This window comes from Gossypium hirsutum, chromosome A12 (genome assembly GCF_007990345.1).
Source record: "Gossypium hirsutum isolate 1008001.06 chromosome A12, Gossypium_hirsutum_v2.1, whole genome shotgun sequence".
Lineage (NCBI taxonomy): Eukaryota > Viridiplantae > Streptophyta > Magnoliopsida > Malvales > Malvaceae > Gossypium > Gossypium hirsutum.
The window spans coordinates 78,985,041-79,008,815 of NC_053435.1; the positions used below are offsets into that span (position 1 = coordinate 78,985,041).

A 23,775-nucleotide genomic window follows, 5' to 3' on the forward strand; every position below is an offset into this window, starting at 1 on the left:
TTTCATAAAAACAAAGGTCACACGTCCGTGTGGTTTGGGACGCACCCGTGTCCCTAACCCGTGTAACTCTCTGTTTATGGTGTCATCAATAAATTAGGGTCACACACGGCCAAAGTACACCTTGTGTGCTAGGCCATGTAGGCGTACATGCACGTGTGCTAGTCCATGTAGGCGATTTAACTTTCATAATTTGTCATAAAATAGGTGCAGGCTTCACATGCCCTGGGCACACGCCCATGTCCTTGGGCCGTGTCCTTCACACGGCTGAGACACACAGCCGTGTCTCTACCCGTGTGGCCAATTCAAAGCTAAAATTCAAAAATATAAGGGACACACGACAAGATCACACACTCAAAGGGCAAGCCGTGTGTCATACACAGCCTAGACACATGCCAGTGTGTCTACCTGTATGGACAAAATTAAGGCTATTTACCAAGCCTTCTTGCCACCCTTACTTGCACCAACCTACACAACATCAAACAACACAAATCCAAGCATATACACACAACCAATTCAGCCACAACCAAGACATCCACATATCAATTACATGCTATTTTCTATCACATACAACATTTCATAATTATCATCACAAACCATGCAATAACTCCATCCATGAAAGGCATCACTATATGTATAAATATTTAACCAATATTAGCCAATTACCAAATGGCCATTTACAAAATGAATCAAATACCATTACAAGCCAACACATTTGGCCAAATCAATAATGACACATACCACAAAAGACCAAGTCCCTATACATGTCATAACTCAAAATAATGTAATAATAAGTACCCAAAACAATAATTTGATAGTGTGAGTGGATCTCTGACTGTCTTCGATCCCCGAGCTAGCTTGATGACACTATAAGAAATGAAAAAGAATGGGGTAAGCTTTAAACTTAGTAAGTTAGCATGTAAATAATAATCAACTTTAAACATACAATAACATACACATAACATAATGTAAATTAACACAACATCATCAAGTGATCATAGACATATCTTACTCATTTACATCCTTACCAATAGTACATCTTAAACCGAGATCATTTCTCATGAGTTTTGCGTACGTACCTGTACCACTTCATAACATAATCATAACCTTTCACATCTTTGACATAATCTTTAAATTACCCGTTGAACCACTTGGAATACACATAGAATCATACCAATGCCATATCCCAGATATGGTCTTACATGGGATCTCATATCGATACCAATAGCCCAACTATGGTATTACACGATTCTCATATTGATTCCATGTCCCAGACATGGTCCTACATGAAATCTCATAACGATGTCATATCCCAGATATGGTCTTACACGTAAACTCATAACCCTAAGGTCATGACATTGGTATCCTAACTATTCCTAAGGTTCAACCTGAAATTTCGCCGTATCGAATATTTGCCGAACGAATCCATAATGATAATTGTACAAGTCATGCAATAACAAAATATTAAATACATAATACAAGTTGCATTATTTACACACGAACTTACCTCGGTACAAAATATGGCTAACTAATTCGATTTAGTCCACAACATTATTCTTTCCCCGGTCTAGGTCCGGACTCCGTTTTTCTCGATCTATAATAGCAAATTTAGCTCATTTAATTATCACATTGTTCAAATCAGTCCAAAAACCATACTTTGGAAAAATTATAGTTTTTCCCCTCAACTTTCACATATTTATAATTTAGTCCTTAGGCTCGTAAAATGAAATGTACTCATTTTATTTATTACCCAAGCCTATCCGAACCTATATCATGCTTATACCAGCCCACATTTTTCATCAAATCACATTTCTACTGCCCATTTTTATAACTTTTACAAATAAGCCATTTTTAGGTGTTTTCATCAAAAATCACTTAGTAAAAGATGTTTATCACACATCAAACTTTCATAATCTACCATGAAACATCAAAATACATGCATGCCACACATAGGTCAAATGCTAGGCATCAACTCTAGCTCAAATAAATGGTAGAAATGGCTAGATCGGTTGATAACAACTTCAAAAATGTAAAGAATATTGAAAACGGGGCTAGGATGCACTTAACATCAAGTTTAAAAGTTGAACAAAACCCTAGCTATGGTTTCTTGACAATTTCAGCTATGGCATGGAGAAGATGAGAAAATTTTGACTTGTTTCCCTTTTTATTCTTTTAATTACTAAATGACCAAAATGCTCTTTTTACTAAACTTTTAATTTTTACTTATTCATGCACATTTTTGTCCATAAAAATAGAAATTGGTCAAATTCTTATTTAAGGACCTCAAATTAATAATCCATAGCTATTTCTTTCTTAAAGCTTCTAGAATCACATATTTTGTAACTTTTGTAATTTAGTCCTAAATATCAAATTGGACACTTTATCAGCAAAATTTATTAACGAAACTTTCATACAATCATGCAAACATGTCATAGACCTCAACACATTCATCAAATAATTATTTCTACTTTGAATTTGTGGTCTCGAAACCACTATTCCGACTAGGCCCAATATCAGGATGTTACAATTAAATTGATTGAATTTATTCATTTAGATCAAGATAGACCTCGTACAATTTTAGATCAAGGCAAAGAGAAAGTTTTAGATTAATCGACTCCGTTTCTACATTTTATCGTCGAGGTAAGTTCATACATTTAAATAGCGTTTTAAATTATGTTTTAAATGCTATCATTTTATAATATCAAATATGTCTTGGCGGAAAAATCCAATAGCGTAACGACAATCATCAACTATGGAAAGGGATAGCTTCGACTATCGATTATGAAAAGGGATGGTGACGACCATCAACTATGAAAAGGGATGGTGACAACCATCGAATATGAAAAAGGGACAGTTTTGGCTATTGATTATGAAAAGGGATAGCTTCGGCTATCGATTATGAAAAGGGATGGTGACGACCATCAACTATGAAAAGGTATGGTGACGACCGTCGAATATGAAAAGGGATAGCTTAAGCTATCAATTATGAAAAGGGATGGTAACGACTTTCAACTGTGAAAAGGGATGGTAACGACTTTCAACTACGAAAAGGGATGGTGACGACCATTGAATATGAAAAGGGATAGCTTTGGCTATCGATTATGAAAGGGGATAGTGGCGACCATCAACTATGAACAGGGATGGTAACGACCATCGAATATGAAAAGGGATAGCATCGGCTATCAATTATGAAAGTGGATGGTGACGACCATCAACAATGAAAAGGGATGGTGACGACCATCGTGATTCCACTTCATGTGAGCTTCGATAAGATTTTTTGATACAAGTTACTTGTTACTATAGAAGGTAGGAAGCATGTGTATTCATGATTTGAGAAAAGCTATTTTATCATGTGTTGATATTGAATTTATGTGATCAAGCACTAATTTGGGTTGTTGGTGATACTTAGGCTTATGCCAAGCTTGTGTTGGAATAATTCATTTTTTTAAGCTTATACATTGTATTGGTAAGCATCGTTTATGAATTACGAACTTACTAATCATTATATGCTTACCTTGTGTTCGTTTTTCTATGTTTTGTAATTAATCGGAAGCTCGTTCGGGTTGAAAGTTTGTCGGAGACCTATCACACTATCCATCAGCTATATTGGCAGATTTTGATGTCTTTAATTCATGGTTATAATGACATGTATAGGTGTATTGTGCTTAATGAAATGGTATTTTAGTTAATGAAATAGTTGTCATGTTGGCTTGTATATATGTGGATTTCTAATAGTTGATAATTTGGCATTTTGGTTCTTTTTTTGTGCTTGATGGTGGAATGGTCAAGTTGATGTATGTTTTAGTAACCATTTTGGTATATTTGAATGTGATTTTGGTATGGTAATTTTGGTAGAATTTGGTATGGAAATTGGTTGCAATTATTGAGTTGTTAAATGACTAAGTTATTCTTGTGTTTGAGTATATGTAATGTCATGAAAATTGAGGTGCCTTTTGGCATATTAGTTGTATGAGTTGGTACCATATTGTGCTAGCTTGATTATGCATATTTTAGGTACATTTTGGATGCTTGAATTGGATGCAAATGGGTTGTATAGGTGTGCACAATTTGGTTGAAGGAAATCGCTTGAAAATGACCCATTTCTTATCTATACAGCCTAGGACACGGGCGTGTGCCTTATTCGTGTGTGACACACAGCCATGCGACATGGTCATATGTCCCCTGTAGGTTTTAAAGGGTTGCAAGTCAGGCAGTTACACAACCTAGCACACGGCCTGGCACATGGGCGTGTGGCTTGGCCGTGTGACCCAAGTCAGTGAGTTACACAGGCATAGACACGACTATGTGTTCCTGCTTCGAATGTCCACATGGCCTGAGACACGGGCGTGTGTCTCAGCCGTGTGACCCCTATAGTATGAAAATTTTTAACTTTTTTTCAAAAATTCTATATGTTTTGGATTTAGTCCCGGATAGTTCCTAAAGTGTTTCTATGGTCTTGATGGCTCAAATAAGGGACAATAAGCTTATGTTTGAATGGAATACGATGTGATTCTTGAAATGTTTCGAGATGAATATTTAAGTGTTAAATTTTCGGTAATGCTCTGTAAGCTTATTCCAGCGATAGATACGGGTTAGTGGTGTTAAATCAACTTAACATAGTTTGCATAGTTCTCTTTTTTTTCGTTAAAAGTCATGTGTTTAGGCTTTAGTTGTTCAAAGTTTACATATGATCATTCCAAGCTATAATGTTGTAAATTTAATGAAATGGCTAATGTCCATGTATAAAAAAATTTGTTAATAGCTTAGAATCTTTATGTTGAATGTGTTTGTATGTGTAAATGGTTAAATTGAGGTCTTAACACCAACAATTTTGTATAGGATTTATGCTTAGGATGTTTGAATAGGTACCAATTGGACATTGATAAAATTCAGGGGTCAAGTCGCAACGACATAATCCCAACATCACGACGAGAAATAGTTTAAGGCTTACGTTGTGACAACGTAGCCTCTCATAATGAACCAAGTCAATGAGTTGTGTCGTGACGAGGAAACTCTAAAGCCGCAACGTCAACCCGGAACTTTGTAACCTATAAATTTTGATCCTATTTCAACTCTGGCTTAGCAAAAGAGCTTTCATAAGTTCGTACAAGACCTGGAATTGATTATGTATTGTTTAATTGACATGTTTTACTTGTATTTGATTATATAATTATGTTTGTAAACGCCCAAATTTGACCGGGCCTTAATACCAACAAGCCCAAATCAAACCAAACACTACCCTAGTCCAAAATTTTACAAGCCCATAACCCAAAAAAAGAAAAAAAAAAGAAGAAGAAGCAGAAACAAGAAAAAAACCTAGCAGCAGTATGCGTCGCTCCCCACGTGCCTGGTCAGCGCGTTCAACGCTTGAGGCTTAACCACTCCCTGGCTTCATCCCATCGCTTCCAAAGACCTGCAAACTGCGAGAAAAGAGGAGAGATAACAGCAAAGAAACATAAAAAGGGAAACAATAGCCTAGCAATAAAAAGTAGCATGAGCAGTAGCAAGAAAAATTGTAAAAATTGGCTATAAAGCCACCAAAAACAGATTGTAAAATGGGTTTTTTTTGGAGAAATCAAACAACAAAAAAACAATTTCAATAGCGATCAAAAAGTCAGATTCAAAGTAAAAAGGTGTATTTTCGTTCATTTCTTTGTTTATTCGAAATACAAAAAGGCAATAATAACATTAAAAATCCTACCTTGACGCGTCTTCGGTCGTCGGTGGGGGGTCTCTGGCAACCCAAACGTCGTGGAACCCATTTAGGTTCCGACGAGGTCGAAAAATGCCACGAAAACGAAGGCGTTTCCTCCATGATTCACACCTTTTCCCCTTAATCCCGTTTTAAACTCTCTAGATCTAGTTTTCCTTTTAGATTTTTTTAACAAAAAAAGGAGGGGAAAAGGTTTGAAAAGGGCATAAAACGGGGTCGGATCTGTGCGCCCTCAACCACCACTCACGGCGGTATCGCAATGGTGTCGGCAATGATGGGTTTCAAACCCTAGCTGAAAAGAAAAGTAGGAAAAATGAAGTTTCTTCTTTGACATGTTTTCTTTTTTTAAGAGAACAAATGGCAGAGAAAGAAATGAAACTCATTTAAATGGCAAAGCAAAACGGCATTCTTTTGCATCAAGGAGATCGGTGGGCTATTTGCCACTTTGATCCTTCTGTTTCTCGGCGACTATCGATTAGATCCCTTCTCCCCTCTATTTTGTTTCTTTTTAATTTTGCCCCAGGATTCTTATGTCTGATCCATTTTACTCCTACATAAAATGGTGCGCAGAGAAATTAAGGGATAATTTCCCGATCAGTCCTCAATTTATTGCGCGCATTTAATTCTAATCCCTATTTCTTTTTCTTTATTTAATTTATTATGAGTTATATTCTAATTTTGTTTAACCTTCAATCCAATCCCTTTTATGGTCTCATTTATTATTATTTAAGATTTTAAATTTCATTTTAATTTCAATTTACCTTTTTTAATTCTGTTTAAGTTTCAATTCTGTCCTTTGATTATTTATGTTCACTTTCTTTATATTTTTTTATTGTTTATTATCCTTTTAAATACCTAGGTTTAATATTATTTATATTCTTTTACTTTTAAAATACTTAACATTACTGTTATGTATATTTGTTTTTATTTTTGTACAAAATTTCATCATTTGTCATTATTCTTATTTTTTTCTCGTTGCTTATTTATTTCTTTACTTATTTTTTATACCTTCATATTTTATTTATTTTTCTTCATCACGCATGTTCCATTTTTATTTTAATCATTTATTATTACTATTACTTTTATTATTATTACTGTTTCTATTATTGTTTTTCTATTACTATTTATGTTATTGTTGGCACTATTCTTTATTTTATTATTATTATTTATTATTTTATCATTCCTTTCTATTATTGTTATTATTAGTATACTATTATTATTCTTATTAATGTATTATTATTATTATATTATTACTATTGCTATCATCATCTTATTAAACTAATTAATTTTATATTGATTTTGTCACATTATATATTTTCTTTTTGTATTTATTTACATTATTATTTCTATTACTTTTATTATTATTATTATTATTATTATTATTATTCTCTTAAAATATAATTGTTCATAATCTCTTATTCACGTAAAATTTTACTATTATCATCCTTACATTATTTTAATCCTTCCTTGTTACTAATTTGTTTTTTGGTACTTTCATGTTTATTTTTATGCATATTCCACTTTCTTTCATGTTTATTTTTTATGAATATCATGGTTTAATTAATATTAGATTTAATTGATAATTACCATCGCATACTCGTTGTTTTATTATTATAGATATGTCGTTATGTTATTTATTCGTGTTATCATTCTATTATTATTCCAATCACATCATGAGCCATGTTAAAGGTTCATTCTTTACACTAAAATCCAAATGATACGCATGATTTTAAATATTGCATACATATTTATTTAAATATACAAAAATAAAATAAGGCAATATTTCGTTCTTGGAAATTCGAGAAAATCATGCCCTAACTTACTGGGTTTCGATTTTTCTCGTTTAATCTAAATAACCGAATATCCTTTTAAAATTTAAATACGTTTTTTTTAAATCAAAAGGCAAGCTTATTTTCGGGGGTTTAAACTGTTGTGTCCTAACGTTCTAGATGTGACATTTAATTACTTCGAGATAAGAAGGTCTTTAGCATCCGCTTCGATTTATTCAAATATTTTTGTAAAACGAACATTCATAAAAAGGGATTTTAAAAATTAGAAACAAGGCAATATTTTGTGTTTGAAAATTTCGAGAAATCGTTCCCTACGTGATGGGTTTCGATTTATCGTTTGACCGAACAACCGAATATCCTTTTTAAAAGTTCAATGCATGAGTTTTGTAAATCATGAGATGATTTTGGTATCGAAGGTTTGAAATGTCGTGTCCTACGTGCTGGATGTGATATTTTATTTCTTCGAAACAAGAGAATCTTAATATCCACCTCGAGTTATCCAAACATTCATAAAAAAGGATCGTATTTTAAAATTTATTCTAAAATCTTTTTAACTTTCGACATCAAGACATTAGTTAATCAATTAGTTACCAATTTTGGGCGTTACGAGGGTGCTAATCCTTCCTCGTACGCAACCGAATCCTGAACCCGTTTTCTCAAATTTCGTAGACCAAAATCGTTGTTTTAGTAAACCAAAATGTTTTATTAAAATGACTAAACTTCTTGGTGATCCGATCACACCTAAACAAAAAAAGATTAGTGGCGACTCCCATGTTCGTTTTCATTTTCAAAACCAAAGTCGACCCTGTTTTTTTTCAAAAAGAATGGTTTCGACAGCTTGGCGACTCCACTGGGGACTTGAGAGTCGAGCCATAAATTGATTGATTTTTGTCTTTTGCCGAAAATTGAAAACTCGTTTTAAACTTATGATCCTTTCATTGCCGAAAATGTCGTGTCCTACGTGCTAGATGTGATATTTTATTTCTTCGAAACAAGATAATCTTAATATCCACCTCGAGTTATCCAAACATTCATAAAAAGCGATCGTATTTTAAAATTTATTCTAAAATCTTTTTAACTTTCGACATCAAGACATTAGTTAATCAATTAGGTACCAATTTTGGGCGTTACGAGGGTGCTAATCATTCCTCGTACGTAATCGACTCCCGAACCCATTTTCCCAAATTTCATAGACCAAAATCGTTGTTTTAGTAAACCAAAATGTTTTATTAAAATGACCAAACTTCTTGGTGATCCGATCACACCTAAACAAAAAAAGATTGGTGGCGACTCCCATGTTCGTTTTCATTTTCAAAACCAAAGTTGACCTCTTTTTTTCAAAAAAAATGGTTTCGACAATGTTGAATTGTGTATTTTTTATTGTAGCTACTCCGAAAACTAATGTTCCACCTTGTAGCTCGGACCCGACAATCAGGTCAAGTATCAAGGTGATACATAGTATTATGAGATGTTGACATTTTGATTTGGGCCTAAAAATAAGTTTTTACCATAGACAAGTGGACTTCAAAACATATTTTATTTCATCTCAAAACCATGTGAATCACATGTGGTGGCTGAACAAAGATTGGAGATCGACATGCCTTTATTGGATAAGGCTTATGCTTATCCTTTAGCCTGAGTGATTTATGTGCTAATATTTTTAGATTTATCAAGCTTTATCTTGGGATAAATTTTGACGGTTATTTATACATAATTATTATGTTGTTAAAGATGATTTTATCTCTGCTTGGACTGATCTGATAGGCTGTCTCATTTGGCCTATAAAGAGTCAAATATTCACATATGGAGATTCATCTTTTGGGGTTGCTTGTGTTGCATTTGGTTAATTTATTTGATGTCGACTTTTACTTATATTTTGCACTCTCTTCACAGGCTTTATTGAAGAGTATTAAACTTGTAAGTGAGGTTATTTTTGTGAGTAGTTGTAACAAATTGAGACTAGCTATTGGGGTTGCAATTGCTTATTGTGTAAAGATAGATTGGGTTTTAGCCAATAAATGATCGAATTAATTGTTGAATAAGCCATTCACTGAGTGAGATTTCGTAGAGTAGAATCAATTCCGAACTACGTTAACAAATTTTGTTTGCATACCTTTTTTTCTTTTTTGTTTTTTTCTTTGTTCAAACTCATGTCTAAACACTTATTTAGACAACACTTTGAACAAGTGGCAAATTGACTAGTTTTTTCAATTTTTTTCATCTACAAAAAAATGTAATCTCGCCATTGCTCTTTTATCTTGTTTGTTGAAGTAAAAAACTTAATAAAAAGAATAAAGTAACATTTAGTCCTTGAATTTGGTAATTTTTCTTAACTTGGTCATTGGATTTTTTTTTTTGTTCATAGTAGTCTAGAAATTTGACAACTTTTCCTAATTTGATTCTTGAATTTAAATTTTATTAAAACATGATGATATTAAGAAAAAATGTTAAATTTCAAGATTAATACAGACCAAAAATAAGAAAAATTGACAAATTCTTATACGAAATGTTACTTTGTCCCTTATATTTATTTCACTAACCATGTATAATTTTGTATACTTTCAACACATCTAATATTAATGCATAATTTAATAGTGTAAGTGCTAAAAATAAGATCTAGAAAAGATGGATTAAGAGGAGTCGAACAACTTGTTTACATAACATCCAACTTGTTCCAAAAAAAAAAAAACACAGAGCCAGATGGGGGTAATTACATTACAAGTTGGTCAATATATTATATAATTTATGTACAACTTGATGAACTTTTAATATTATTAGAAACTAAAAACATGGTGAAGTGATCCTAAAAACATGTTCCTCACCGGTCCATTTATCTATTTTAACAACCCACCGGCTTCTTTTTCTACTATTAAACCCATCACCGGCACCTTTCCTCGTCGGAGCTTTTCTGATCACCAGCAAACCATCTCCGATGGGCAAAAAATGGGTCTTCAATTCATCAACATTGTTCCAACCATGTCCTTTATGAAGGGCATTGTACCCTACAATAAGGGCACCCCTATTATGCTTTGTACCCTCTTGTGCTGCCTTCAATACTTCCTTGTGACCGTCGATGTTGCAGTCGATGAGCACGAAATCGGCGGTTTTGTAATCGTTTAGGACCATTTTGGCATCTCCGATGACAAAGGTTAATGACCCTCTGTAGTTGCCTAGTGCAGTTTTCAATGCGACGTAATCGTCAAGACTATTCAAGATGCATACTACTTTGCCACCAGTTTGACGTGCCGCAGCGATTAAAGCTAGCGCGGTAGATCCTGCTACGCCGGCACATGTCATTACCATGAGCTGCGCATTGTTGCCCGCCGCCATGGCGGATATGAACTCCGATACGTCTGGTTCTTTGCCTCTTTTCCCCTATAAAACAAAACACATCAAAAATAAGTACGTAAGTACATACATACATACATAGCATCAATGGACTTATGTGGGTTTTGGTTACCATTTTCAATGCTCGGAGATAAGCTTTGGTGGCGTTCTCAGCAGACCAAAAAGCCATATTGTGTTTTGCTTGAAACTTGAATAGTTGAAAGTATATGTTTGATAAACCGTACATTTGCCATTGGTTTTATATATACAGAGGGGTACAATTAATATTATTATATTTGCATGAGGCAGGTTCTTAAGAGATTCTACACGACAGCTCGATAATATTTTTATATAATTATAGATATATTCATCCATGTTACTATTTGAGCTTAACTTTATTGGAATTGAGATGATATTTAATTAAACCCTCATGAAAAAATAATTTTAAGAATTAAAAAAAAACAAACTTTACTATCACTTATTTTAACAATTTATTGATAAATATTAAATAATAATAATAACCAAATCTTATTTTAAAATACAAATATATCAAAATTTAAATAAAACGATCATAAATCAAAATTTATATAAATATGTAGTATAATAAATTGAAAATGAAAGGTGAATGTATGTTGAATTAATATGCAATATGCAATATCCAATATCCCCCACCCCCAAATGGGTATGGGGCAAAATGAAATGTTAGTAGCTCAAAACTTCATGACATCATTATATATGGTATGGAGCTAGCAGTTTGCAGCCATATTCATGTCTTGTTTTGAGGATAATGTCTTGCCCACTTGCTTGTATAGATTATCATTAGAGCCATAAATCAACAATACATCTTAGTTTTTGTTTGTTTATTAAGATAAATAAATATATGTAAATTATACTTAAAGTTATTAAATTATTAATAAGTTTATATTTTAGTAATTTAACTTCGAAAAGTTACAAAATAATTACTAAAATATTCAAAAAAATTTATTTAAGTCACTGAATTTTTAAAATTGTTGTTGTATAGCCTTCTTTGTTCATACTATCGGCTTCAATCAAAAGCTGTCATTCTATTTCTTTTTTACAATTCAATTTTTTTATAAAACTTTGAATGTTATGAATCTACGAACCAAAATCTAAACAATTTTTTCTCTAATATTTGACATTGATTGTCAAATCGACTTGGATCTGAGCTAAGTTTCTCTACTCGTCAATGTGTATTGATCTATCATACTAATCATTGAATTGTCACTTAAAACTCACTAACTGAACTTTAAAAAAAATTTTAACAATGACTTAAATAAAAACTTTCGAATAATTTAATGTCAATTTTGTAACTTTTTTAAATTGAGTGACCAAAATATAAACTTACTAATAGTTTAGTAACCTCGGATATAATTTTCCATTTTTGAAATTCATTTATTAAATAAACCAAACACGAACATAACATATTCAATTCATTTATGTATATAACCAAACTCATTTTTATTCATTTAAATCACTTTTTATAAGTTTTATAAAATTTCTTCATTTAGACCTATTGGTTCAAGCTAAATTCATTACAACCCTACAACATTGGGGAAGCTTGACAACCTAGAATATATCGAAAACCACTTACAGCCCACAGTGTTGAATCTATTTTATAACATAAATCTTGCCTGAAAATCAAGATCCATGTACAAAAAAATTAATGAATAAAGCAGATGAGCAGAGAAAGAACATGTTGTAGGCAATGGCTCCCACATGTTGCCAACAAGTCCCTGGAACAGTTGCCCGCACCAGTCGTGAACCAATGGTTCTTGTTTATAAATTTGTGACCTTCCTAGATATAGCTCAAATCCTAGAAATTTTGAATCATTGGAATTTGATTTCTACTTTACGCCATTCCCAAAGTATTCAGCTTTTAAGTGAAGAGTTAATTCCATTATAAATCCTTCAACTATCGCTTAGATTTCAAATCGGTCCTTAAGCTTTAAACGTTTTAATTGTGTACTTGACATATCAATATCGTATCAATCAAGTTATTTCGTTAACTTTTTGTTAATTTGGCATTAAATGTTGGTTCAAGCTAGCATGAGCATTTGATACAAGTATGTGTGTAATTTTAATGATATCATACAACAACGAAGTCAAAAAATTTATTTGAGGAGTTAAAATAAAATTCTAAAACTTTGAAGTGGCGAAGTTCTAAAACTTTGAAGTGGCGAAGCTAAAAATTTTATTCTAAAAGAGCTTAGATTATAGAATTAATTTTTATGAAGGGCCAACATTACAAATTTTCTATTGATTTGAATGGTTAAGATGTTAGATTATAGAAACCGTATGCTTGTTTAACATTAACATGTTAGATAAGCTAAGAGTAGGAGCCTTGTCTCCCCTTGGTTAAATTGTATAATTCTCTTTGTAATCCCTCTTAAATATTAAATGTTCAATTTTAATCCTTTTTTTCGATCAAATGAAAAAAAAATGTATTTTTTGGCCATTACAAAAATTATTTATTCAATTTAGATCATTTTAACTCACGGTTCTTTAGCTTTGCTCCTCTATCTACCCAAAAAAGAATCTTAATTCTCTCAATCCCCTTAATATAAAATTTCTAATTTCATCTTTAATACATGTTTACAATTTAATCCACATACTTTAAGAATGATCCACATCATACCTTAATTAACATTTAACGCTTAAACAGATAATTAAGTTGATCGATTCTTTCAAGGCTTTTTAAAGATCAATAAAAATTTAAAAATTTAAAAATGTTTAATACAATTAACCCATAAAAATACAACCATTCTTCATTCAACATTAATGTTTTACAATGGAAAACAAACCTCCAAGTTTGCAGTAGATATTATTACCATCATCATTGAGCTTAAAAATTCCCACATAAATAAATTAGCTTCACCGGTCAAGAGAATAAATAATATTATTAATAATGGAAAATTAATTTCAAAAATGGAAATTTTGATGTGCAAAACCAATCAAGTTGATATTTTTTTAAAATAATAATAATAATAATAAACATTGGAATAAGGTTATATTAATGATTTTTTTTCCCTAACAGCCAACACTAGAATCTAAGTAAGATTATATTGTTTGTTTTTCTCAGGCATATGCATTGACAATCACAGCCTACCCATGATGTTTGTATTGTTTTATGGCCTCATTTGCAAATTTTTTTCCTTTTTTTGGGGGGATTCTTGAAAGCTTATTTTACTTGTTTCTTTCTCTGTGTTTTATTCGTCTTGTCAGTTCTGTAAACAATTTTCTTTGATCTGCATGATTTGTTTGTTGGGGTTTAATGAGAATTTAAAAAAAATTAGGAATTTAATTGAAATTTTTTTAAATTATGAGACTGTAATGAGAATTTCTAGAAATTTTAAAAGAATTTAATTGAAATTTTCAAAAAGTTTCAAAAGAATAATGAAAAAGAAAAAAAAATGGAGGAGGGCGTCTCCAATATTTAGTTGTGCCGTTATAAGAAGGCAAGTATTCAAAATAATTAACTTACTCTTTCTTTTTTTTTTTCCAAGTTATTTGTTTCTTATCTTTTCTTTTTACTCAGCGGTGGTGTCAACCTTTGGGATGGCTATCACTTGTTTTTTTTCTCTCACCAACCCTTTCCTTTTTTTCTTTTTCTCATTCATTACACATATCTTCTCTTTTTTTAGTTTTTAGATCTATTTTGTGGGTATTTTTGTTATCTTCATAAGTTGTGATAGACAAATGACAATGCCTGTCGTTCGCTAAAACTCCATCGACCACCAATAGTTTTTCTTGGAAAGTGGGTGACTCTTCGTTAACTTCTTACTTTTGAGAGTATTTCAGAAAAATAAATGATTTCACCTGTTGATTTGGACCCATATTGTTTTAAGTTTTATATATTTTTTGTTTGTTTAATAAGTCTTTAGTTTTAAAAAATTTTATCTACTTCTATAGCACATTTTTTAGTCTTGTTTATGCATGTAATTTTAGTTTTACAAGTGATTTTATGAATATTTTTTTTGCCATCCTCTGTAGTTTGGTGAATGGTTGATTTTTGCTCGCCGTTTTGGACCATCCAGGGTTGATTTCCTTATCATATTAAGTGCTTGCAATCACCCCAGATGTGTCATTCTTGAGTTGTGACAAAACCAATTGTCAACATGTCATAATGTTCTATTGATGCTGAGGCTAAAGTCTTTGTTGTGTTGATGGAGCTTGTTATTCACCATCTACGAAGAGTGTTTGCTATTATTTTCTCTCTGAATTGTATGGTTCCATTTATTGAATGAATTAATTAATTTACCTTTCAAAAAAATGATTAAATTACTTTCTTAGTTTTTAGAAATTTATAGTTTTACATAGGGATGTAATCGAGTCAAAATTTGGAGTTTGATACTCAATTTGAATTCAATCAAACGTCTATTTTTAAGTTTGAGTTCGAGCTCGATTAAGTTCATTTACCAATTTTTGTACTTGAGGTTAAGCTTGACTCAATAATTAAGTTTAAGGTTAATAATATATATTAAAAGTAATAATTTAATTTAATAATATATAAATACAAAAAACTCGACAAGGCTTGCAAGCCATTTGAATCAACCCAAATTCAACTTGATCGATGGCTCTAGCTCAGCTTGATAATTACCAAATCGAGTTCAACTTATTTTTAAATTGAACTTAAATAACTTGTGAGCACCAATATATCATTTACACAATTAATTTTATCTAAACTTTTTAATACAAAATCCATGCCTTTGTCCTTATTTCGACCCTGACATAAAATTCTTAACTTGGCCCTAATAAGAGGCAAAACTCTCCTACCATTGTATTCTTCATCCACTAAACTCTTGCATAGAGATGCTTATTATACCTATTCATGGACTGGCTCGATTTAAAAAAATTCAAACCTAAACTTATTTTCAGTCTCCTTGAAAAGCTCATTACATTGTTCAAAAATTAATAAAATATTAACATCAAGCTGAGCTAAAAAAAGCTTTATCCAAACCCGTCCCAAAATTTCTCATTTCTCACAAGGATTAATTCACCATGGCTTAAATTTTTAATACATCTCCAAATTTGAAAACCTTCTGATTAAGATTTGAAATTATTAGAGTAATTGTCATATCTTGGGTGGGTCTAATATAAGGTATAATTAAAACAAGCCGCATATTTAATACCCAAATTAACGATTAAACTAATAAAAAAAAGCTTGATTAATGTAATATGATACTCAATAATATGTTAACGTAATGTTGATTGAATATTAGTTAGATTGGTATGAACGTTGTTATCAATACAAGCGAAGTAAATTTGAGTGCGTTAAAGCATATTATCTTTCGATTTATAAGTTGAGGAGAGACTGTGGGTAATTCTAGGACTTGTGTCAAAATAGCATATATGATCAGAATCTATAATGTAATTATTAAAAAAAAAAACAAACGATATTAATACAAATACAAACAATTCAAGCAAATTTGAAATACAAAACCATTTTCTTCTATATTTTCAGTCAGCATGTACAAATGTCACATGAAAACGAACAGTTAGAGCCGGAATACCTGTACAAAAACAAGGAAGCAATGTCGGAGTGCTTCCTGTATCTATAATTACAAGAAAATTTATCCAATTTCCCGATTGTGGACTTTTTAGAACTCCTCGGAATCAAAATCAGGGTTCGATGGGAATTCAAGACCCTGAAGTGCTGGCATTCGTCGTAAATCCTCGTCCGAGTAAGCTGGAATGAACCAGTATCGCTTGTCTGTTCCAAACACCTGTATATATACAAGCACCAAAACTTGAGCAAAACGAAGATCGATGACAGTTAATACAGCATACAGACCAGCTATAAAGAATGCAAACTCCGGTAAAGCTTCCAGAAGCCATAAGGACTTGTCAAACAAAGATAAAAAAGTTAACCTGTTCAAAATTTTTCTTTCGGCCTAGGTCATATCGCCATTTCGGAGTAGTTTTCTTCTCATATGCCTGTTCGAAAGACGACCAAAGAATTTTTTTTCAGTAAATCCTAAGTCTATTTATATTGCATTTTAATCCTATAAAGGGAGAATACACCATGTATCCAGCCGAAAGATGGACCTAAATTCTCGTTAGGATATTCACTTGATGTGCTTGGCGTTACAGCATTTGAGTTTTTTCCGAAAACAAATAGTTTCACATGTGCACGCACTATTATGACACGGTAATAGAATTCAAATGAATACGATACCTCAATAGTTGTGGTGTTAGCGGACACCAAAGATACGTGCATGATCAAAAACCCAAAGACACTCAATGCAAACGCCAGATTCAAAACTGTGACACGAGAAACTTGTAATACTTTAGCACGTCATCAGGAAAAAATTGTTGAACAGGTTAGAAGAAAACTGGCCGAGCAACCCGTACCGAAGGACAGAAAAGTTGTAGCAAGGCTGGCAGTAGTTCCGGGAATTTCTTCATCGCTAAAGAATGCTAAGAAATGAGAGAATAAGGCCAACGTCACAAGACTTGTCTCGAGGAATGTGTAGAACTGCATCGAGGTTTAAAATCGAAGTCAAACGAACAGCAAGCAAACAGAACCATTACTTCAACCAATGTTACAATCAAGCAACAAGCCAGCAAAGAAACACTCGGCAAGCTCGATATATGCATTTTGAAAATAGAAACGATAAAACTGATATAGATAAAGCAGGCATACCAAGAACAGAAGGAAATACTTGTAATTCAATGCACCAACACAATTGACAACCCATACACAATGATGGTCCATCTTTAGCACACACCGTCCACCTAAAACCGATCATCATGAACAACGATTTCATAAGCAGATATAAAAAGAAAAGGAACCGATAAATCTCGAACGTACAAACAGAACAATGATGGCAACGAGGTGGTTTAAACTGGTTGCACTTCCGACAATATCGAATCCTTTGACTTGACAGGGCCGGCTGCAAACCGTCAAACTCCGACTCATTCAATGGGTCAACCTCCCCTCTTTCCTCATCCCAAGCCGGTTTCCAGTTAGGCGGCACAGTACCGGAATCAGTTAAAACGACAGTTAAGTAACTCCATAACAGCATAACCAACTGCAGAATCACATCAAATTTCCAACATTTAGACCCAAATCATACATTCTTCGAAGGTTTAGGGTTTAAGTTTTTAGGGTTTCAGGTTTGATCCGATTACACTAATCACAATCCCCAAAACCCAATTTATTAATTTAGAATCTAAAATTGGAAACCCTAAATCTAAAAAAGGGGTCCAAAAGGAAGCTTGTGCTTCAAATTTAACCCAAGCTTATAATTTTAGCAATTAAAAATGAAATTTTTACAGACTCATAACATCTGAACACAAAAAGGGAATAAAATTTAAGACCAAACACAAAACCCCATCACAAAAAAGGGTTTAATTTTAGGGATTTACCAAGAAATGAAATAAGATCAATACAACAACAGCAATGAACGAGTGAAGGCCACCATCGAACAAAGCAGGTCCGTAATTGGTGAAAACTACGGCGTAATAAGCGACACCGACAACCCCTAAAACCAAGAGGATCATGATCGAGCCAAGGCCTCTGAGGACCGTACAAAACTTGAACACGTTCCAAGCCATAGTTGTTCCAGATGTATGCATAATACCCAGACAATAAAATTACAAAACAAGAGACAAAAAATTGATCTTTTTTCGGGTTTCTTTTTATGGTCCTGACAACTGCTTGAAAAACAAGTGAAAAATAAAGGTTGTCTTTGAATTACTTAGAGAACAAGGATGATACTGGAATTAGAACAAAAAAACAGGATTTTATTAAAATTTTGCTCTGAGATTTTTGGTATTAAAATAGGAAATCTAGTTTAATCTAGGGTTTATGGGATTTGTGATTCAGATAAGTATGGAATCCATGTTACTATACAGAAACGAGAGAGAGAGTGTGAGGCAGTGACTACTAAAGGCAATATTTAGTTCCTTTGCATTTTCTGGTAAAAATGTTCTTCCAGTCCTTCTTATTTTTACGATTGAGTAACTTGGTCCCAATGAGAAAAATTGGAGCAATTTAATCCTATCAATTTCAAAAGTGAGAAATTAAGTACAATTAATCAATGTGTTAATGTTTTCTGCCAACTATATATAAATTTTATTGGTATAATAACAAATTTAGCTTTCATAGTTTACACATTCTGTCAATTTAGTAAAGATTTTACAAATTTAGCTTGCAACATTTGTGTAAATGTGTAAATGTTTAGGATAAATTTTTTAATTATTTTAGAACCAAGACTAAATTAACAAAACATGTAAACTTAAAAGGGTTAATTTTTTGTTATATCAATCAAAATTATGTATAATTGATTGATTGTCCTTAATTGTTCTGAGTTTTTAAATGGACCAATTTGCTCAATTTCAAATTTTAGAGTGATTGGAGAAGTCTTTTTACCCATTTTCTAAATGGGTAAACTACATCCAATGTCTATAAAATATTAGTATGTTTTGGTCACTCAACTTCAAAAATTTTATAAAATTATCACTGAACTATTCAAAAGTTTTCATTTAAGTCACTGATCTATTTGGAAGTTTTTATTTAAGTCATTATACGGTTAAAATTTTTTTTAATTCAACTAGTGAGCTCCAAGCGATAGTTCGATGATCAATACATTAAATCAATATCCATCAACAAGTAGGAAATCATACCTTAGATCTAAGTCGATATAATAATTAGTGTCGAAGATCGAACAAGAAAATTGTTTGAATTTTGGTTGGTGGATCTGTGACGTTCTTTCATAAAAGAAACTAAATATTGTAAAAGAGAATGAGAAGTAGAGCTTTTGATTGGTTCAAGTATTGTGACCAAAGAAGACCATAAAATAATGATTTTAACAACCCAATAACTTAAATGAATGTTTTTTAATAGTTTAATAATCATTTTTGTAACTTCTTAAAATTAAGTGACCAAATAATAAATTTACTAATAATTTAAAGACTTTCAGTATAACTTATACTATTTTGAACTATACCAAAGGAATGGTTGAGCCAAAAGCCAAACAAAGCATAGTAGTCCAAGCCTAATGGTAATCTTGACATTCGATTTAACATTGTTACAACAACAACAATACCACGAGATAATACATATTACGAGTTTTCGATCACTTAAATAAAAAAACAACAACAAAACAGGATTTAGAAACCAAACAACATAATAACCACTAAAATCTCCAAACAATTTAATACAAATACAGGACAGGCAACAAGGTCTTATTGTTGGTTTCTTCTCACTCAAGTTAATGTACAGCATCAGGTTGTCTTTCAGGCGAGGCATCTAAGAATTCCGGTAACGCCTTCAATGACTCGAATATCCGACACAATCTAGGGTACTTGGACTGCAAAAAGAAAACCCAGCACATACGGTCGGTTTCTTGAGTGCTAATTAATCTGACATACAAGTTTCGAGAATTAATGGAGCATAAAAGTGATGTTTTAAGCGTTCAAAGACTCATTTACCATGTCGATTTTAAACCTTTGCATCGCCACAGCTATCTGAGGTGCCATAAATACATCAGCCTGAGACAGACAAATCAAAGAACATGTAAGAATTCATCAAGGGTTTAACATCAAATCGGAAAGACTCGAACAATGACGAATGTACCATGTATACTTCGTCTCCGCTTGCATATTTGCCGTTAATGTCTTTCAGCAACTTCTCGAGAGCTGCAATGCAAGTAAAGCAAGCAAAAAGTTGCGTTAAGTATTTCGCGAAACTTCGATTATCGGTTAGAGGCTCTTTTTACGTATACACGACGACACGAACAAGAATGAAAGTTAATTATGAAATGAAATCACTTACCATTGAAACCTTTTTCCACATTAGTTTGAGCAAACAAAAGTGATTCTTGTGGACCAACTTTTTGCACAAGATATTTCTAAGAAACATGAAAAGAGGGTATCAAATTGAATTAAAACAGGAACAAATGAATGAGCATAAATATATAAATACATGTGTGTGTAAATATATATAACAGAATATACCAAGTTTGACAGCATATGAAGAGGCTGTATGCTAGAGGTGACTATGCTGGCAACCTGTGGATGATAAACTAGTTAGTGAACTGTCAATTGAGCAGGTGGGGTCAATTTGAGTTTTAAAAATTTCTGATTATTTTGGGATTTGGTCAGTTTTAGTTTCGGGCCATTTGGGTTTATGCCATTCAGGTTTGAGGGTCAGGCTTTTCAATGCAAGTCTATTTCGTGATTTGTCACTGTTTTTTTTTTTTTGTATAATGACAGGTTTTCTTATCCGTTTTACGGTCTGAGTATAATCCTCTTCGAGTCGAGGGTAGTAGTCAAATTTGATAACTTTAATTTCAAGTCATTTTGAGTTACTTGTTCCTAGGTAACTTCAGATTTAGAATTTTGATGAGTTTTGATTGTTGACATTTCATAATCAAATCGGGATAGATTACTTTAAATTCGGGTTTTACAGGATCGGATCATAATCTATGATGTAAAGCCATATTCCAAGATACTTACCTGAAGATTCAGAGCTTTAAGCTGGGGATCAGCTGGTAAGAGAGCTATTTGAGGGTATTTTTCTTCCAAATACTAACAAAAATAAGTACCAAATTAAACAATTCAGCTGAAATGAACGCAAAAACACCACATCAAATGACAATATCAACAAATTCCATACACTAAATTATTAGTAAGTTTATGTTTTAATCGCTCGACTTCAAAACGTTAAAAATGACCACTAATTATTTGAAAATTTTAAGTCACTAGACTATTAAAACTGTTGTTGTATAGCATTCTTTGTTTGCACCGTTTGCACCAATCGAAATTCTTTCCCCTTTTCTTTTACAGTTCAGTTTGTTATCATGAAACAACTTCGAGCATCACGAATTTGCGAACTAAAATCCAAACAGCTTTCTTCTTCAATCTCCAACACTAACTGTAAGATCAACTTAGATCTAAGGCATTTCTTCTATTCATCGATAGGTACTAATCCACAGTACCGATCGTCAAATTGTCACTTAGAACTCGCTAGTCGAATTTTTTTTTAAAAATAAAAAATAAAAACTTTCGAATAATTCGATGACTTATATAAAAACTTTCAAATAATTCGGTGATTAAAATGAAAACTTTCAAAAAGTCCAGTAATTATTTTGTAATATTTTGAAGTTGAGTGATTAAAATGTAAACTTACTAATAGTATTGTGACATTGGGTGTGATTTATTTATTTATTTATTTTTAAATACAAGAGGAGGACAGCCCTCGAAATGGAAAATCGCTTTTTAGTCCTTTTATAAATGAAAAAATTAGAAGTTTATATAGGATAAATTGCACTTTACCTCCTTAAAAATAAAAATAAAAAAATTATTTAATCCTTTCCTAAATGATAAAATCATAAGTTATAATTAAATTCCAACCCCTAAAAGAATTCCTAATCGTTGCTGTATTGGAATTAAGAACACTAACCAACAAGATTGCATATGAATCAGACACGACAACATCACCATCATCAAGAACAGGAACAAAATGCAGAGGGTTCAATTTCTCAAACTCTGCAACAACAGCAGCAACAACAAAAGAAAAAAAATTGTCTTTTTAGTATGTTTCCATTCTACCATATGTATGTATGTATGTAGTATGTATGTCTGTATAGCTCACCTGGTGTAAACTGCTCTCCTTTTGAAAGATTCACAGCTTTGTACTCATACGAAATCCCTAACAAAAACCCAATTAAAAAATCAGTACCAAAATTATTGGAAACCTACTGAATTAATGAATTCGAAGAGAAACCCAAATTAGATATAAGAGGGAACAAGCTGATGATTAAAGTTAAAACCTTTGAGGTTTAAAGCGAAGCGAACTCGCCATGAACATGAGCTTTGCCAGTATGAATACAGAGCAAGCTTTGGAGACTCACCAATTATCTGTTAACAACAAAATAAAATAAAAATAATGAGTGGAATTTGGGATTAAATTGAACAAAAATAGAAACAGCATGGTGTTAAAATCATACCGCTGCCATTGTTGGAAAGGTTGAAAGCTCAAAGCTTCAGACAGAGTGGCAGGTAGTTGTTGGTATTTGGTAGTTTTTTGCAATAACGTGACTGACTTTTATAATAGAGAGAATCTCGTGTGACATTAGAATATATTGTTTTTATTTAAAATATAGATGAATTAATTAAAAAGTAAATTAATTTTTTTATAAAAATTTTATCAGATAAGTTTTTTTATATCAAAATAAGGTATACATTTAGTTATTATGTTAGTCATGCGAAATTTTAACAGTAAAAATAAAAGAAATTTTTAATAGAAAAAACTAATTTATTCTTTGATTTAACGTATTAGGACTAATTTATCTATTTTTTTAATAAAGATAGTAAAATATAATCTGACTTCTTATATAAGACCTCCATAGCATTTTTACCTCATATTGTTGATCTTGCAAACATATATAGACGAACTTTGTTAACAAATGAATTTTGATTTTTCGACACGTGAGATTAGAATTAAATTATGAATGATACATATACGGATGGGATAAGAATTATTTTTCAATTGCACTTTAATTTTTAAAAAAAAGATTTCATTTACAAAATCATAAAAAATTTAAAAATATTAACTATTTTAAATAGTAAATAATATTTTTTAAAGCAAAAAAAATGTTAAATCTATTTCAATTTTACATTATTCGATTTTTTTTAAAAGTACATTCACTCTGATTCATTGCGGGGCTCGAATTTCATTGTGATGTTATGGGTATTTTGAGTGTTGTTTGTGGCTCGATGATGGGTTTGGATCGTGGTGTTAGAAATCAAACCAAACTTTTCAAAGTCAAAAATTACAACCAAAGAGTCTGTATCCAAATTGGTTTCTACCTCATACAACTTGGTTTTCAAATTGGATACAACTTTGCAAATCCGATAAAGCTTATCATGTTGGAAACTTCATGAAAAATCAAGATGGTAGCAACATTGAAAAGTTCAACA

At 32.0% G+C, this 23,775-nt stretch overlaps 3 protein-coding genes and 1 long non-coding RNA gene across 6 annotated transcripts; all 4 read right to left on the reverse strand.

Annotated features, from left to right (window-relative positions):
* Nucleotides 1-616: 616 nt before the first annotated feature.
* On the reverse strand, nt 617-6,084 carry LOC107923913 (uncharacterized). Of its 2 annotated transcripts, none has more exons than XR_001691682.2 (3): nt 5,699-6,081; nt 5,314-5,417; nt 617-864 (listed from the first exon to the last, which is right to left on the reverse strand). It is a non-coding gene; the product is annotated as an uncharacterized lncRNA (long non-coding RNA). The 2 variants fall into 2 exon arrangements; XR_005906157.1 differs by having other exon boundaries at nt 760-1,591; nt 5,699-6,084.
* A 4,020-nt stretch (nt 6,085-10,104) lies between these two features.
* Nucleotides 10,105-11,064, reverse strand: LOC107938612 (uncharacterized). Its single transcript, XM_016871843.2, has 2 exons — nt 10,961-11,064; nt 10,105-10,875 (listed from the first exon to the last, which is right to left on the reverse strand). Exons 1-2 carry the CDS (start codon nt 11,015-11,017, stop codon nt 10,282-10,284), a joined length of 651 nt encoding a protein of 216 aa, XP_016727332.1. The 5' UTR covers nt 11,018-11,064; the 3' UTR covers nt 10,105-10,281.
* A 5,209-nt stretch (nt 11,065-16,273) lies between these two features.
* LOC107923917 (probable protein S-acyltransferase 14) lies at nt 16,274-18,718 on the reverse strand. 2 transcript variants are annotated; one of them, XM_016854114.2, is made up of 7 exons: nt 18,217-18,718; nt 17,660-17,879; nt 17,492-17,583; nt 17,200-17,323; nt 17,024-17,109; nt 16,717-16,782; nt 16,274-16,571 (listed from the first exon to the last, which is right to left on the reverse strand). In XM_016854114.2, the coding sequence occupies exons 1-7, from the start codon at nt 18,424-18,426 to the stop codon at nt 16,446-16,448; spliced, it is 924 nt and encodes a 307-aa protein (XP_016709603.1). In that variant the 5' UTR covers nt 18,427-18,718; the 3' UTR covers nt 16,274-16,445. The 2 variants fall into 2 exon arrangements, with proteins under 2 accessions (XP_016709603.1, XP_016709611.1); XM_016854122.2 differs by lacking the exon at nt 16,717-16,782.
* A 1,119-nt stretch (nt 18,719-19,837) lies between these two features.
* Nucleotides 19,838-22,919, reverse strand: LOC107919589 (glutathione S-transferase zeta class). Its single transcript, XM_041082761.1, has 10 exons — nt 22,803-22,919; nt 22,626-22,713; nt 22,448-22,504; nt 22,256-22,341; nt 21,310-21,381; nt 20,809-20,862; nt 20,627-20,702; nt 20,429-20,490; nt 20,284-20,343; nt 19,838-20,162 (listed from the first exon to the last, which is right to left on the reverse strand). Exons 1-10 carry the CDS (start codon nt 22,809-22,811, stop codon nt 20,064-20,066), a joined length of 663 nt encoding a protein of 220 aa, XP_040938695.1. The 5' UTR covers nt 22,812-22,919; the 3' UTR covers nt 19,838-20,063.
* Nucleotides 22,920-23,775: the final 856 nt, after the last annotated feature.